Below are 15,629 nucleotides of genomic sequence, written 5' to 3'. Positions count from 1 at the left end.
ACTTGTTTCTGAGTCCACATCCAGGCTTAACTAATCCAGGACAGTGAGCATCAATAATGGACTCATAATCAAACATAAATAATTGAACACTACATAAAGCACATTTTAATGCACGCTAAGATGTTGAGGGTCATTGTAGGCTGATCATTTGGGGATTGTGTGCTCTGAGGCAGCAATGGTGACTGTTGAACAGAGACTCTGGCCAGGATTAGATATTTTTCAGCCAGTTAGTCAATAGGACAGATTTTACCTGCCCTGATTTGTCATTCTTTCAGTTCCCTGATTAGCTAATCAGAGCACTGAACTGAACAGCCAATTAGGAACTTCCTAGGAAGCACCTGCAACATGATGTGGAGTTGCCAGCGTTGGACTGGGGTAGGCACACGTAAGTAGTCTCACAACACCAGGTTAAAGCCCAACAGGTTTATTTGGTAGCACGAGCTTTGAGTGCTGCCCCTTCACCTGATGAAGGGACAGTGCTCCAAAAGCTCGTGCTACCAAATAAACCTGTTGGACTTTAACCTGGTATTGTGAGACTACTTACTGCACCTGTAACAGAGGAGGGATCTTGAACATACTCTGCCAAATGGCGGGAGTTCTGGAATGGGTGCTGAGGCTTCATTTGTATGAATGCATGATTCATAGCTCCAAGGCCCCATCGGAATGTTCAAAACTGTTGTGGACAAAGTTAATTGCTCAACAACTCCCCTCCAAGCCCTGCTCTAACATTGGAGCACACCAATTTTCAAGCATTAGAATGGGGCTACAGTGGGAAATCATTTGGGAAGCACTAAAATAGGCGCTTATAGCCTTCCGCACTCAACAGTTCTGAAGTTTTAAACCATCATCTCTGTCCCCACCTTGTTTCCTTTTCTATTCATAATCATGTTTTTGCTTCGCTGTTTAGCATTCTGCCATTCACTAACTTTGTACACATCTTTTGTTTCTATTTTTGCCCCATGACTGCTTTTTTTTGGATTTGCCCCACCAACTCTAAGTCTCCCAGTTTAATCCGATCACAGGCTGTCCATTTAGTTCCCTTTTCCACCTTTCCCCATTTTACTGACTTAAAACCATTTCTAACTATACCCAGTTGCGAGGAAATGTTGATTAAAGTGTTAGTTAGCTATTTCTCTCTCCCCAGAGCATTTCCAGTTTTTATTACAAGTATTGGTGCTTCATTGATTCAAAGCTGGAAATGATGGAAGATAAAATGCTCATCAGCATTGAAATTTAGTTTAATCTGCAACACAATTATGTGAACACTTTTAAAAAAACCACTTTTATTAATTTGAAACACTAACGGGAAACCAACATTTTTTTAGTATGGGGCTGGATTATATACATCTTCTAGAAACTAGTAATCACAAACGATTTTCAAATACATTATTAATGCATTTTAATATGAAAGCATTTCCTGGTTTGACAGTTACTGCTGGCTGGAGATGCACTTTCCTATGTTTCTATTCTCCTCTAGAATTTAATATTAAAGGCAACAGCAAAAGACAAGACCAACATCTATTCCTGTCGCCCTACTATTCTTAACTGTACACACAATTTCAGACCATTAAGCCTGCTTCAGGCAAGCAAACTATCTTTCAAAGTAGTTACAATCAAGAAACAAAAAAGCTTTGTATGATTTACACGACCCCTAGGATGCCCCAAAACACTTCACAACCAATTAAGTATTTTTGAAGTGCATTCACTGTTGTAATGTATGAAACACTGCAGCCAATTTGTATAGGGCAAGGTCCCACAAACAGAAATGAGGATAACAATGAGATAAATCTGTTTTATTGGTGCTGGCTAGAGGCTAAATAATTGGCCAAGACGTTGGGGAGGGAGAGTTTTCTGCAGTACTTTGATAGGCTTTTTAGGACTTATGCCATCCAGAGGGTGGATGAGGCCCCAGTTTAACATCTCATTAAAAGGCAGCATCTACAAAAAAAAATGCAGCACTCCCTCAACACTGTACTGGCGTGTCAGCCTAGATTGTGTGCTCAAGTTTGTGGAGCACATAGAGGCAAAACTGCTCAGTTATTAAATTAGTTTAACATAAATCTATCAGATATCTGGATATACTTGCCATAGGAGTACAAAGAATGTTCACTAGACTGATTCCGGGGATAGCAAGTTTGTCCTATGAGTTGGCTGATCCTATATTCTCAAGTTTAGAAGAGAGTTGATTTCACAGAAGTGTACAAAATTCTTACAAAGCTTGATAGGGCAGATATGAGGATGGATGCTTCCCCTGGCTGGAGTGGGGGGTGGGGGAGTGCTTGAACCAAGGAGAGAAAGTATCAGAATTAGAGGTGCATCATACAGGAATGAGGTGAGGAAGTGGAATTTCTTCAGAGGGTGGCGAATCTTTGCAATTGCTAGTGGGCGGTGCAGGCTCTCATTGAGTAAATTCAAAACAAGCATTGATAGATTTCCACATATTAAAGGATATGGAACTTGTGTGGGGAAAATGGCATTGGAGATTGAAAATCAGCCACGATCTAGTTGAACCAGGCTGATTCTGGGGGTGGCGGGACTGATGTAGGAGGAGAAATTGACTAGGTTAGGATTTTTTCGCTGGAGTTCAGGTGAATGAGGAGGGAAATCTCAGAGACTTTTAAAATTCTAATAGGACTAGATGCAGGAAGGATGTTCCCAATGATGGGGTGTCCAGAAGTAGGGGTCACAGTCTGAGGATAAAAGGTAGGCCATTTAGGATGGAGGTGAGGAGACATTTCTTCACCCAAAGAGTGGTGAGCCTGTGGAATTCATTACCACAGGAAGTAGTTGATGCCAAAACATTGAATGTATTCAAGAGGCGGCTAGATATAGACTTGGGGTCAATGGGATTAAAGGTTATGAGGAGAAAGCAGGATTAGGCTACTGAGTTGGATGATCAACCATGATCGTAATGAATGGCGGAGCAGGCTCGAAGAGCCAAATGGCCTCCTCCTGCTCCTTTCTTCTATTCATCTATGAATAGAGAGGCTGGCTCGAGGGGCTGAATGGCCTCTTAATCCTCTTTCCTATGTAAAATGTTGGGAAACCACAATTGTTCCTCCCTCAATAAATTTTAGTTATCGTGCTCCAATGATGTGAATAATTTCAACATTTGTTTTCATGACGAAGAAATAGGTTTCATGGGCTAAATTAGAGTAGCTTTAGTTACACGGCAAGTCTAAGGAAACCAGGGCTTCACCAGAACAAAAAGGAGAGATAATCTGGTATTCTAAATTATGAAAGGTTTTGATAAGATAAACCAGAAATAACATTTCTGCTGGTTAGTGAAATATAAAAACAAGGTGGGAGGGAATATTTTACCGGAACCACCAAGACGACAACACATATACATGCAGTGAACACCCCAATGGAAATAGACGATGATAGACGAAGAGTGATAAACAAATCCGTTCTGAAGGCGGCTCATTGACCCGAAACTTTAACCTGTTTCTCTCCACAGATGCTGCCTGACCCGAGTATTCCCGCAACTTTATTTCAGATTTCCTGCACCTGCAGTACTTTGCTCTCGCATTGAAGCAGAACCAATAATGGTTTCAAAAGGGAAACGGATAAATATTTGAAAAAAAAAAGTAAAATCTGCTGAAAGTATTGCAAAATGGACAGCCCTAGAGAGAAATGCACAGCCCTGCGTGGTGAAACTGATTCCATAGAACAAAAATCACTTTTCAATGATAAAGGAAGCCTTTGGTGATTTTAAAATTGTTTTGTAGGATGTTTGTTCATTTCATTTACGTTAGGCCTTTAGCAATCAGAAAGCAGAAAGACTAGAGAAGGGCTAAGGGGATTCTTTCTCACTGAGAGGGTGCTGGGACATGGAACTCATTGCCCGAAAGGGTGGTGGAGGCAGGAACATTCATTGCATTAAAAAAAACACTTGGATATGCACTGGAGTTGCCATAACCTCAAGGTAATGGACCAAGAACTGAAAAACAATATTAGGCCAGGCAGCTCATTTCCAGCACGATGAGGTGCCTCCTTGAATGTTATAATTGTGTTTTCTCTATACAATAGTTGTCATGCACTCTTAGGCAATCATTTAGGACATCAGTTAGATTTTGGATGGACAGTCCAATTATCCTGCACTGAGATGAAGTGGTCTATATTCAATTGCCAAGTAAAGTGGCACGGGTGATGCAAAGCAATACTACAAAATGCTGGTCTTGGGTATTACTTCAGATCAACTAATACATCTGTAAGCAAAATACCCTCATCCAGAAGAGTTCGGGTAACCCCTAACCCCAGATTCGTGTCATAAAACCGGCCAACAGCCAGCAACACTCAGGCAAGAAATAGAATGTTCAGGATCAGCAGTGATGTCATCACCTTGTTCGTTAAGCGACAAACCTGATGATAAAGGCATTAAACAGTACATTTAAGCAATGATAGATACACCAATGTGCTATCCTTGCAAAGTTAGCAACGGCTGAATGACTCAACGCATCCTTAATATGTCAAGATAGTGTGACAAATTCAATTTAAAAGTAAGAAAAACTTGTACTATTCATACACTCCTTACTGAGTGTTTGCGAGTGAATCCAGTAGATTAAACAATTACAATTGAGGCTTTTTGAATCAGTTCAGCGTTGAATTATTTCAAGTTGGAAACAAAATTGACAATTTGAAACTGTCAAACAATTTTGATTACTCAAAAAAAAAGAAATTTCTAGAAGCGACTGGGTTCAGAATTGACCCATTTTGTTAAGACTACTACATTTTTCATTTACAATTTCATTATTTATATTTGCACCAACAAAAGCACATATCCAATCAATTTATTTTATCCTGTTTTTAGAGAGGAGGCCAGGCGATTACAGTACAAGTCACACAGTTTCTCCCCAAAATAATCTGCATCTTTATAGGCTTCACAGCTCTTCTGCCAAGACTGTGGTATATGATCTTTTCCATAATAAGCCCCAGCAATGGCTCCTGCCATGGTGGCAATTGTATCAGTGTCGCCACCGAGCGAAACGCTGTAGATTATTGTCCTTTCAAGTCCGTTGTACTTTCCTGGAATTTCTGGATCAGGATCCATGCATCTCAGGAAGGAATAAATAGCAGTTGGCACAGATTCAAAAGCTGCAATTCCATTCCCTAAAGCAAACAGAAATCATGCAAACCTTATAAGCTCAGTGGATAGAAATGACATCTTGTACAAACACTGTACAGGATATTCCCAATTAGATATTTTTTAGTTATTTATGGAAGTTCATTTTGAAGATGCCAATAGAATTACAAAGACTTTTATGCCACAACTTAAATATTAAAATGGCATTTTTTTGTTAAAACATTAACCTTGAGAGCATAACCCTTGGGGAGAAAAACGAATGTCCTAGCACATATTAAAATGTGAAAAAAGGTGCAAAGCAAAGAGAATGGAAATTTTGCATAAAAGGGGAGATAGTGTAAGCAATAATCATACAAAGAGGGGCAAAATATGTAGTGCATAGTTTGTACATAAATGAATATTCTCGGCTGGTACAATACTTTGATGTCCAGCAATATATTTGTCTGCTTCTCCTGATGATCATAAACCAATTCAATTACAATTAGATTTGAGCAACTGCTTTTGTGAGGAATATTGTAAATCTCAAATAATTGTTTCCAGAATGAGGATTAATGGTGACCCAAAATGTCACTGATTTTGAAAAAATGAATGCATTTGTTCATGGCATGTGGGCATCACTGACAAGGCCAGCATTTATTGCCTTTTCCAAATGCCCTTGAAGGTGGTGGTATTCAGCTGCCTTAAGCTGCAGCAGCTCATTTGGTGTAGGTACACCCCAGTGCTGTTAGGTAGAGTTCTAGGATTTTGTCTCAGGAACCATGAAGGAACAGCAATAAACTAGCAAGTTAGATTAGTGCGTGACTTGCAAGTGGTGGCATGGTCTGTGCGCCTGCTGCCTTTGTTATTCTAGTCAGTACAGGTTATGGGTTTGATAGGTGATGTCAAAGAAGCCTTAGTGAGCTTCTGCAAATGGTACATATGGCAATCATAATGCAGAGGTGGAGGGAGTGCCAGTTAATTGTTCCAGATTGTGTCGAGCTTGAGTGTTATTGGAGCACCATTCATTAAGACAAGTATCAGTATGCCATGACACATCTGACTTATGCCTTGTAGGTGGTGAACAGGCTTTGGGAGTCAGGAGGCGAGCTGCTGACTGAAAATGCAGCTTCTGACTTGTTCTTGTAGCCACAGTATTGATGTAGCTGATCCAGATAGGTTTTAGGTCAATGGTAACCTCCAGGGTGTTAGTAGTGGGGACCCAACAGTGCCAATGCCATTGAATATCAAAGGAAGGCAATTAAATTCTAAATTGTTGAAGATGATCCTTGCTTGGCACTTGTGTGGCAGGAATGTTGATTGCTACTTATCAGCCCAAGCCTGAATAATGCCCAGATCCTGATACATGCAAGCCTTCATTATCTGCTGAGTTGTAAACTGAACTGAACACACTGCATTCATCATCCACCAACCCCACTTCTAATCATATGATGTAGAGAAGGTCATTGATGAAGTAGATGAAAAAAGTTGGGCCAAGGACACTACCCTTAGAAACTCAGGATTGACACTGCCTCAGAGTCAGAAGTTTGAGATCATCCAATTTCAATCATGGTTGTAACTGGTGACTGACTGGTCTTGGGATATGACCCTTGCTTATAGAGTTTCATTGAGGGAATGAGACACACTCTGGATTCAGAGCCCAGGTTAGCATTGTTATACCAAAGAAAAATTTGAAAGGCTACATGGAAAGGGGTGTGGAGTGATACTAGCTGCTTTGCTTTTACAGAGAACCAGCAGTGGATGGGTCAAATGGCTTCCTTTTATGCCACAGCTAATCTATGAATCCTGCAGCAATGAAATGGGGCAGAGATGAATACCCTTCAACATGCACAATCATCTGCCTGTGTTAAGTATGACTCCAACCAACAGAGAGTTTTGCTCCAGTGCTCCTGGATGCCACACTATCAAATGCTGCCTTGATGTCAAGGGCAGTCATTCTTAACTTGCCTCTGCAATTCAACTCTTTTGTCCATGTTTGGACTAAGGCTGTAGTAAGATCTGGAGCCAAGTTAATACAGTATTATAAAATAAGACCTCAACGAATAGGTGAAAGAGTCAAATGGTGCATTAAAACATTGCTTTCAAATGCTGAAAGCAGTTCAGCAGGAAACAGCTGCTATCTTGAACTCCCACAACTAATTATTTTCCTTCCAGCTGGCACAGTTCTTTCCTCTCCCTTAATTCTGCTAGAGTTAATACATTTTTTAAAAAATAAATAAAACCAGGACTTAGTGTAGAACAGTTTCTAGGAAATAGAAGCAACTTTTACCTAATTCATTAACCACCTCTTCCTTTGAAACATCCGTTCGAGTTAAAAATGCTTTCATTTTCTTCAGTCTATTGCAGTAGGGAAACTCGTGAAAGCTGAAAAAGGAAGAAAATTAATAATTAGCAAATACTGAGGAATCCAAGTAGGAAAGAGTCAATTGCTCAGCGTGGAATGTTTCCAGCCTGACTTATTCGGCATTGCACAGATCAGCTACTTTGTGCCCTTCTCAAATATTTAGATTCATTGCACAAGATGCCTTGAGCAAAGGTGACAAATGCTTAAATACACCAAAATCAGCCTATTATATAGGGACTTCTTTAAAATGTCAAAACAAAAATGATCACTATCCCACGTTTCACAAAACCACTCCTCGTTTGACACTTCATTGTTACAACTTCATGCTTTAAAATTCCAGCAAGGTGAAATCAATAATAGTTTGTGAAACTCCCCACTGTTAGTCATGAGAGGGTGCTCCCTGCTGATGAACAATACTCGCTGTTCAATAATTTAGTAGAACACATTTTTAATGTTCAAGAAAGATGCATTACAAATTACAAAAACAAGGGGTCTGGAGAAGCGTGACAGCAGCCGCACAGATATCACCCTAACACTTTGGATAATATGACATACAGTTGAACAGTGCTGTTTTAAGCAAAATCGTGCTTTATACACCTATCTAAAAAAGATTATTTCAGCTAAGGGCTGTGACCAAAAGTCAACAAACATTCAAATCTGGAATGATCTTTATTGGGTACATTTCATACACACAATTTTATATATTCTGTTCCCTCAAGATGAAAGATGACAGGAATGAATTGCTTTTTAGGTTAATACCCAACAGCAAGGTCATCCAAGTCTTCTTAATGCGTACCTACCAGATACTGTGTGAAGCCACTCTGCAAAGGTTACAACACATCTTGATTAGCCATCGTATTAACATGGCATTTCTACTTCCTGCATTAGTTGTCCTTATTGCTTCTCATTGTGAAATCGCAACTAAACTAACAGTAGGCTTCACTTCCAGTATGGACCACTCGTTAATTCAAGTAGTTGCATGCAGTACATTTTGGCTAAAATAATCTGACACCACAAAGTCCACTTGAGCCAGTACTTGCCCAACAAGTGTTACTGCCTTCAGGAGGAGGGGAAACAAAATGGAAAAACAATCTTAATGGACAAGAACTTGGAGAGCATCCAACTGCCTCGTAATATAACCCAACCTCAAGCTTTCTGGTGATATGTTTTAAGTGGACAGCATTGGTTCTCTATTGTACGGGTCCTTCAGAAAACGTTTTGCTGGAGGGGAGAGATTAGAATGCAAAACAAATTGCTCATCATGTTATGATCCAATTTTAGAATCTTGCCCCATAAACCTCACTCCCACTCCATCCCCAAATACAACCATGTCCAAAGATGTGCAGGTTAGGTGCATTGGCCATGCTAAATTGTCTCTTAGTGTCCCGGGATGCGCAGGTCAGAGGGATTAGTGGGGTAAATATGTGGGGTGATGGGGATGGGGCCTGGGGGTGGGATTGTTGTAGGTGCAAACTCAATGGGCCGAATGGCTTCCTTTTGCACTGTAGGGATTCTATTCTATAATTTACCAAATGTTCGACAGTGGTAATAAAGTTAAGCAAAACTTAGTTTACTTAAAAGCATTTTTAGAAGGACACTGTGGAAAATTAAACAAACTGAATTTTTTTAGCCAAGCCACATCTTCAAGGTTCATTCAGAACCTAACCTCTGGAATCTTTGAAAACAGTACATCCTATTCCAAACATTGTTTGGTTTTTCCAAGGCTGACTCCTTGCAATTCACAGTTTCAGTAATTTTGTTGATTTTAAGTCTTATCTTAAGAATTTCTGAAACCTTTTAACAGTTCAAGATAAATTTCAACAGATCAAGATTCAAAACAAACATGAATTCAGCACAGGGATGAATCTTTTTCACCTCTTCTGTGTTACACAACCATATCAAATTAAGATGAAGAGCTGCAGACTGTTGCTAATGTCCCTCCGCATTCCAAAAGTGAGTGCCCTCCTTTGCAGACGTAACTAGTATTGGAGTATTCGAGGACAGCTAACCATCAAACTACTTAAACCAATTCATTTTGCACTTCTCAAAACGTGAATGTTATCACACATTAAGGGATGCTGACTACAGTGCATACAAACTGATCTTTTCACTGCAACATCTGTGCACCGGAATCACCAATACATACTGTGATTTTGGTTGATGGCATGGTTGGCCAAGAGTAGAGTGAATCATCGGTATGTTGCATGTACTGCCCAAGGACTAGACCAAAAATCCAGATTTGGATCATTTCACAAAGGCTACTTGGGACTTTTTGGTTTAATTCTGCAAAAGCTTCATGCAGCGGAGGTCATTACAGCAATGCTGGGAGTGGAAGAAAAATGAGTTTACCAGTCCTTCATTTCCCAGCAACACTCTAACTAAAACAGAATGCCCGCTTATATAATGGAATATTATGTTTTGAATATTATTCGGAAGTCATGAACAGATTTTGAATTTCGAAATAATCCAGAAAAATGAAATTTAACATTTATTTTTCACAATGTTCATTTGCCCAGAATTTCTGATCTCAGGGTGAGGATGTCAGACCACGGAGGTACCTCATGACATGCACTGGCTCCCACCCTCCCACTTGAAGATGCACAGGAAGTTTTGAATTTTTGATGGGCAATTACCCTGCACTGAACTTGATACAACGTCTTAAATCAGAGGCATTGGATGGTTCTGACTGCCTTAGCAGAATGGTTACCCAGAAAATGTTAGAACAATTAAAACCACTTCAAACTCCTGGGCAGTTAACCCGCTGAACCCCCACTGGACCCCCTAACTAGCAAGGAAATTTGGCATGTCAGCTACGACTCTCACCAACTTTTACAGATGCACCATAGAAAGCATTCTTTTTGGTTGTATCACAGCTTGGTATGGCTCCTGCTCTGCCCAAGATAGCAAGGAACTACAAAAGGTCATGAATGTAGTCCAATCCATCATGCAAACCAGCTTCCCATCCATTGATTCTGTCTACACTTCGCACTGCCTCGGCAAAGCAGCCAGCATAATGAAGGACCCCAGGCACCCCGACATACTCTCTTCCACCTTCTTCCGTCAGGAAAAAGATACAAAAGTCTGAGGTCACGTACCAACCGACTCAAGCACAGCTTCTTCCCTGCTGCTGTCAGACTTTTGAATGGACTTACCTTGCATTAAGTTGATCTTTCTCTGCACCCTAGCTATGACTGTAACACTACATTCTGCACTCTCTTGTTTCCTTCTCTATGAACGGTATGCTTTCTCTGTATAGTGCGCAAGAAACAATACTTTTTACTGTATGTTAGTACATATGACAATAATAAATCAAATCAAATCTCACCATCTGCCCTGACTGACCCTTTGACAACCTTCTCCCCCCCACCTAGCCCCGAATGCTGTCTACCTGCCCAACCACCCTCTATACCCTTATCCATCCAATCCTCCTCCCTGATACTTGAATTTGACAATAAATGCAAAGAACAGAAGTGGCCAAATTTAAATATATATTTCTGTGAGACTTGCTGTACTCAAAGGCTTCTCTTCATTCATTGACTCTATGCCACTCCCATCACCGCATTGATTGCAAGTTAAATATAATGGGCAAGTTTACACTCAACCTCAGTTTGCCAGGACAACATCACATAGGAAGGGTGAAAAAAGGGTTCTAACCCACTTAAAGTCTAATAACTCCATTAATTTGAAGTGACCTAGAAACATTAGCATTTCACTAGATCATCAGAAGTGCAATAATTGCATGATTCTGTGACACAAAAACAGTCTTGTTTGTCTTTTAGCTACTTTCATTCCTGACAACTGTTGCAGTAGTACCTACAGATTCTTCTAAAATCCAATTTTTCAGCCTTTGTTTTACATTCAAAATGAGTGTCCCAGGATGCATGTGCATCATATCAGTGATAATGGTACAACACACATTGCATGCAATGTGTTTGCTGATGTCTGGAAAACCGCTCTCCCTCAGTCCCTAGCAGAAATTGTCCATGGTTGCAAAAGCTTCGTCAGACTTTTGCAGCTTCACAGATCCACAGATAGATAACAATAATCCTTGGGTTACACATTTTGTGTTAAATCAGCAAAATAATCTGGCCAAGTTCGCTGTGGCCTTAAGAAAGCTGAGCAGTCAGATGCACTGCAGGCAAGTTTTAATCTAGCGGATTCAGTGAAAACAAGCACTCTGTTCTGCAGCAGACACCAACTTAAGAGAAGTGATCTCAAAACATAAGTTTAGTGGAAAAGTTACATACTTTTCCAACATAACACAAATCTTCTTCGCACTAGTGAGCAGCAGCTCAGTTAGTTTCAAGTCAAGTGGGGAAAATGAATCGAGACGTAAAGGAGGTTAATTTAAATAACATTTTGTCTCATCAAACTACTAAAGTGACCAAAACATTTTTTGTTAAAAATCTGCCCCATCTCCTCCACAATCACCATGAGAAACAGCAGCAAGACTATGTACAACCATTTTTAAACTGAGCAAAGCACCACCTATATCAACCGTCAACTAATTAAAGTTATTGAAAAAGGAAGTTCAACAATTCAACTTGAATTTGCTGCAGCATCAGAAGATGGTCTAAAGACCAATCCCTTCAGGCACAAGCCAGAGGCATAACAGACTATCCACTTCAGAAAATAAACCAATTATTAAAGATTGCAAATTCAAACTTTATCAACAGTCAAACTGATGTTGAACTTTTTTTTATATACTTATTTTCACACTGATGTAGTGGTTGCATATATTTAGAATATAGCATTTACATGGTGACTAATTATGCCTTTTGTCCAGTAGTTTTAACATGTTTTCTGGACCAAGGTAGCTTGGGTCCACTTAACAATCCCTTTTATTATATGGGCATTTACGGTTGGTCACTTTGACACAAATGGAAATGAATGGTGGTGCACTTTTGATTATAATAAATAAATCTTTCCCTCCGCAGGAATATGTCATGTTGGTAAAGGAGCTTTTCATTAGGTTTCCAAAAAGGAAACTGAGTGGCATGGTGGCATAGTGGTTAGCACTGCTGCCTCACAGCTCCAGGGATCTGAGTTTGATTCCCGGCTTGGGGTCATAGTCTATGTGGAGTTTGCACATTCTCCCCATGTCTGCGTGGGTTTTCTCCGGGTGCCCCGGTTTCTTCCCACAGTCCAACGATGTGCGGGTTAGGTGGATTTTTAAATTGCCCTTTAGTGTCAGGGGGCTAGCTAGGATAAATGCATGGGGTTATGTGGTCGGTGCAGACTCGATGGGTCAAATGGCCTCCTTCTGCACTGTAGGATTCTATGAAGGGTACCTAGCGCTTCAATGATTTCCCAGTTTTATATATGTTACACGGTCTGACAAGTATATATCCCACAAGTGTTTCATCCACCTGTGTGGTGGAAAGAACAGCGTTCTGGCAAAGTGGAGACACTTATTCTTGCCACGAGCAATTAAGTGTTGGTTTGTCTTTGCAACTCATATCTTCCAGATTTAGACCCAGAAATCACAAGAATGGAATACTTGGTGACCTGGATCGCATAGGCTTAAAATATTGTGTCAGCACGATTGGCTTTAATTAAGTACTCCAACTGGAATTTCCTCCTGAATTAAAGGAAATAAATTTATTGTGTTTACTCAAAGATAAAGAACAAAGAAAATTACAGCACAGGAACAGGCCCTACGGCCCTCCAAGCCTGCACCGACCATGCTGCCTGACTTAACTAAAACCCCCTACGCATCCGGGGACCATATCCCTCGATTCCCATCTCATTCATGTACTTGTCAAGACGCCCCTTAAAAGTCACTACCGTATCCGCTTCCACTACCTCCCCCAGCAACGAGTTCCAGGTACCCACCACTCTGTGTAAAAAAATCTGCCTCGTACATCTCTTTTAAAACTTGCCCCTCGCACCTTAACCCTATGCACCCTAGTAATTGACTCTTCCACCATGGGAAAAAGCTTCTGACTATCCACTCTGTCCATGCCTCTCATAATCTCGTAGGCTTCTATCAGGTCTCCCCTCAACCTCCGTCGCTCCAGTGAGAACAAACCCAGTTTTTCCAACCTCTCCTCATAGCTAATGCCCTACATACCAGGCAACATCCTGGTAAATCTTTTCTGTACCCTCTCCAAAGCCTCCACATCCTTCTGGTAGTGTGGCGACCAGAATTGAACACTATATTCCAAGTGCAGCCTCACTAAGGTTCTATAAAGTGTCAACATGACTTGCCAATTTTTAAACTCAATACCCCAGCCGATGAAGGCAAGCATGCCGTATACCTTCTTGACTACCTTCTCCACCTGCATTGCCACTTTCAGTGACCTGTGTACCTGTACACCCAGATCCCTTTGCCTATCAATACTCCTAAGGTTTCTGCCATTTACTGTATATTTCCTATCTGTATTAGGCCTTCCAAAATGCATTACCTCACATTTGTCTAGATTAAACTCCATCTGCCATCTCTCCGCCCAAGTCTCCAACTGATCTATATCCTGCTGTATCCTCTGATGGTCCTCATCGCTATCCGCAAATCCACCAACCTTTGTGTTGTCCGCAAACTTACTAATCAATCCAGTTACATTTCCTCCAAATCATTTATATATATTACAAACAGCAAAGGTCCCAGCACTGATCCCTGAGGAACACCACTTGTCACAGCAAGTGGTGCAAGTCACAGCAAGTTGTCACAGATCAGTGTGGAAAATGCACAAGTTGCACCTGGACATCAGCATGCATGTTGCGTGCCATAAGATACACATGCATTCCAGAGCCTGAATTTTACATAGCAAACAAAGGAAGCAAAACTGGATTTTTAAAACACATCTGCAGGTAGTACTGAGAGAACTATCAGGGATGAGAGTGGCTGAAGTCAAAAAAGTCCAAAAATGTTTTTGTGACAAAGAATCATGCAATTATTGCACTTCTTTTACTATCTGTAGTGAAATGCAAATGTTGCGAGACCTCTTCAAATTGGTGAAGTGATGAGACTTCAAGTGGGTAGAAACATTAGTCTTCCCTTTGTCCTACTTCCTTTACCGTCAAGACTGCAACCAATTCATTTGTATCAAATCACCAAAGTCAACTCAGCATTTCAGCATTCAACGTAGTTCGTGTACATAATACAGGATTAAGTCCACACTAACAACAGAATATGATCTTGCCAGATTATGTACATGTCAAGCGAAGCAAAAAGTCTACAACAGTGCTTCATAAACTATTTTCCAATGTGACCCCATTTTAACACTTGAAAATTAATGTGACCCATACTCCTACAAATACAAAACAGCAGAGTAACATTCAGTATTAAAGTTCACATTATAGATCAATATAGCAATTCATTTAAATACAAACATCTGTTTTTAAAATATTTTGCAAGAATGGTATTGTGTATACATAGGTTCCAGCCGAGTTCTCCATATTCTCTGCTGACAGAAAGCTCAGTTCATGCACCTCCCACCCCCCAACAAATTGTACCATCTCACCTCACCACATACATAAAAGTCCTCTTCCCGATCCCCCCTTACCTCCCACTACTCGCCCCAATTCACTCATCAGCAGCCTGGCCTTTCCAACAGCCTTACAGCAACAATGAGCCACCCTGGGGCAGCAACGACCCTTCATGGTGAGGTCATCGCGACTGAAAGGTGGCAATAAATATGGGTGAAAATCCAGAGTATTTTTCACCGAACAAATGTTGGGCTGTGTGGTATTTATGTGTTTTGTTTTGGCGATTCTCTTCTATGGTCATTGAAGTTTGCTGCTGTGATTCAACACGCAGAGAACAAAGCGATGGTAGTCAATAAACATGTGTGAGTTCACTACAACCAGCCTAGACTCGGGCTACACAGCTCCCTCCTCTACCCTAACCCTCGCCACGCCTGCTGAAACAGATGGCTCCATTGAGCGGTCAGCAACAGACCAGTGCGATGTGTGATGGCAGCTGGGTTCCAGGCTCCTCAGAAGAAATTCCTCTGCATCTCCATCTTACATGGGAGACTGATTTTGAAACAGTGCCACTTGGTTCCAGATTCCCCACAGAGGGAGACAACATCTCAGCATTTACCCTGCCTCAGAATCTTATAAGTTTCAATAAGATCACCCCTCATTAGGCCCAACCTGCTCAGCCTTTCCCCATAGGATCATTCCAAGAATCAAACGAGTGATTTTCTCTGAATTGCCTCCAATACAAGTATGTCCCTCCTTAAGTGAGGTGACCAAAAC

General features: G+C 40.8%; 1 protein-coding gene across 1 annotated transcript in view; it reads right to left on the bottom strand.

Annotated features, from left to right (window-relative positions):
- Positions 1 to 1,264: 1,264 nt before the first annotated feature.
- The window catches only part of adprs (ADP-ribosylserine hydrolase), a 34,776-nt gene continuing 20,411 nt past the window's right edge, over positions 1,265 to 15,629 (bottom strand). The window contains exons 5-6 of the mRNA XM_078237905.1: positions 7,353 to 7,447; positions 1,265 to 5,112 (exon numbers count right to left, since the gene is read on the bottom strand). Of these exons, the coding sequence (XP_078094031.1) occupies positions 4,799 to 5,112; positions 7,353 to 7,447 (409 nt within the window). The 3' untranslated portion in view covers positions 1,265 to 4,798. The remainder of the gene's footprint in view (positions 5,113 to 7,352; positions 7,448 to 15,629) is intronic.

This window comes from Mustelus asterias, chromosome 21, assembly GCF_964213995.1.
Source record: "Mustelus asterias chromosome 21, sMusAst1.hap1.1, whole genome shotgun sequence".
Classification (NCBI taxonomy): Eukaryota; Metazoa; Chordata; class Chondrichthyes; order Carcharhiniformes; family Triakidae; genus Mustelus; species Mustelus asterias.
This window is presented reverse-complemented; position numbering and strand designations above follow the sequence as displayed.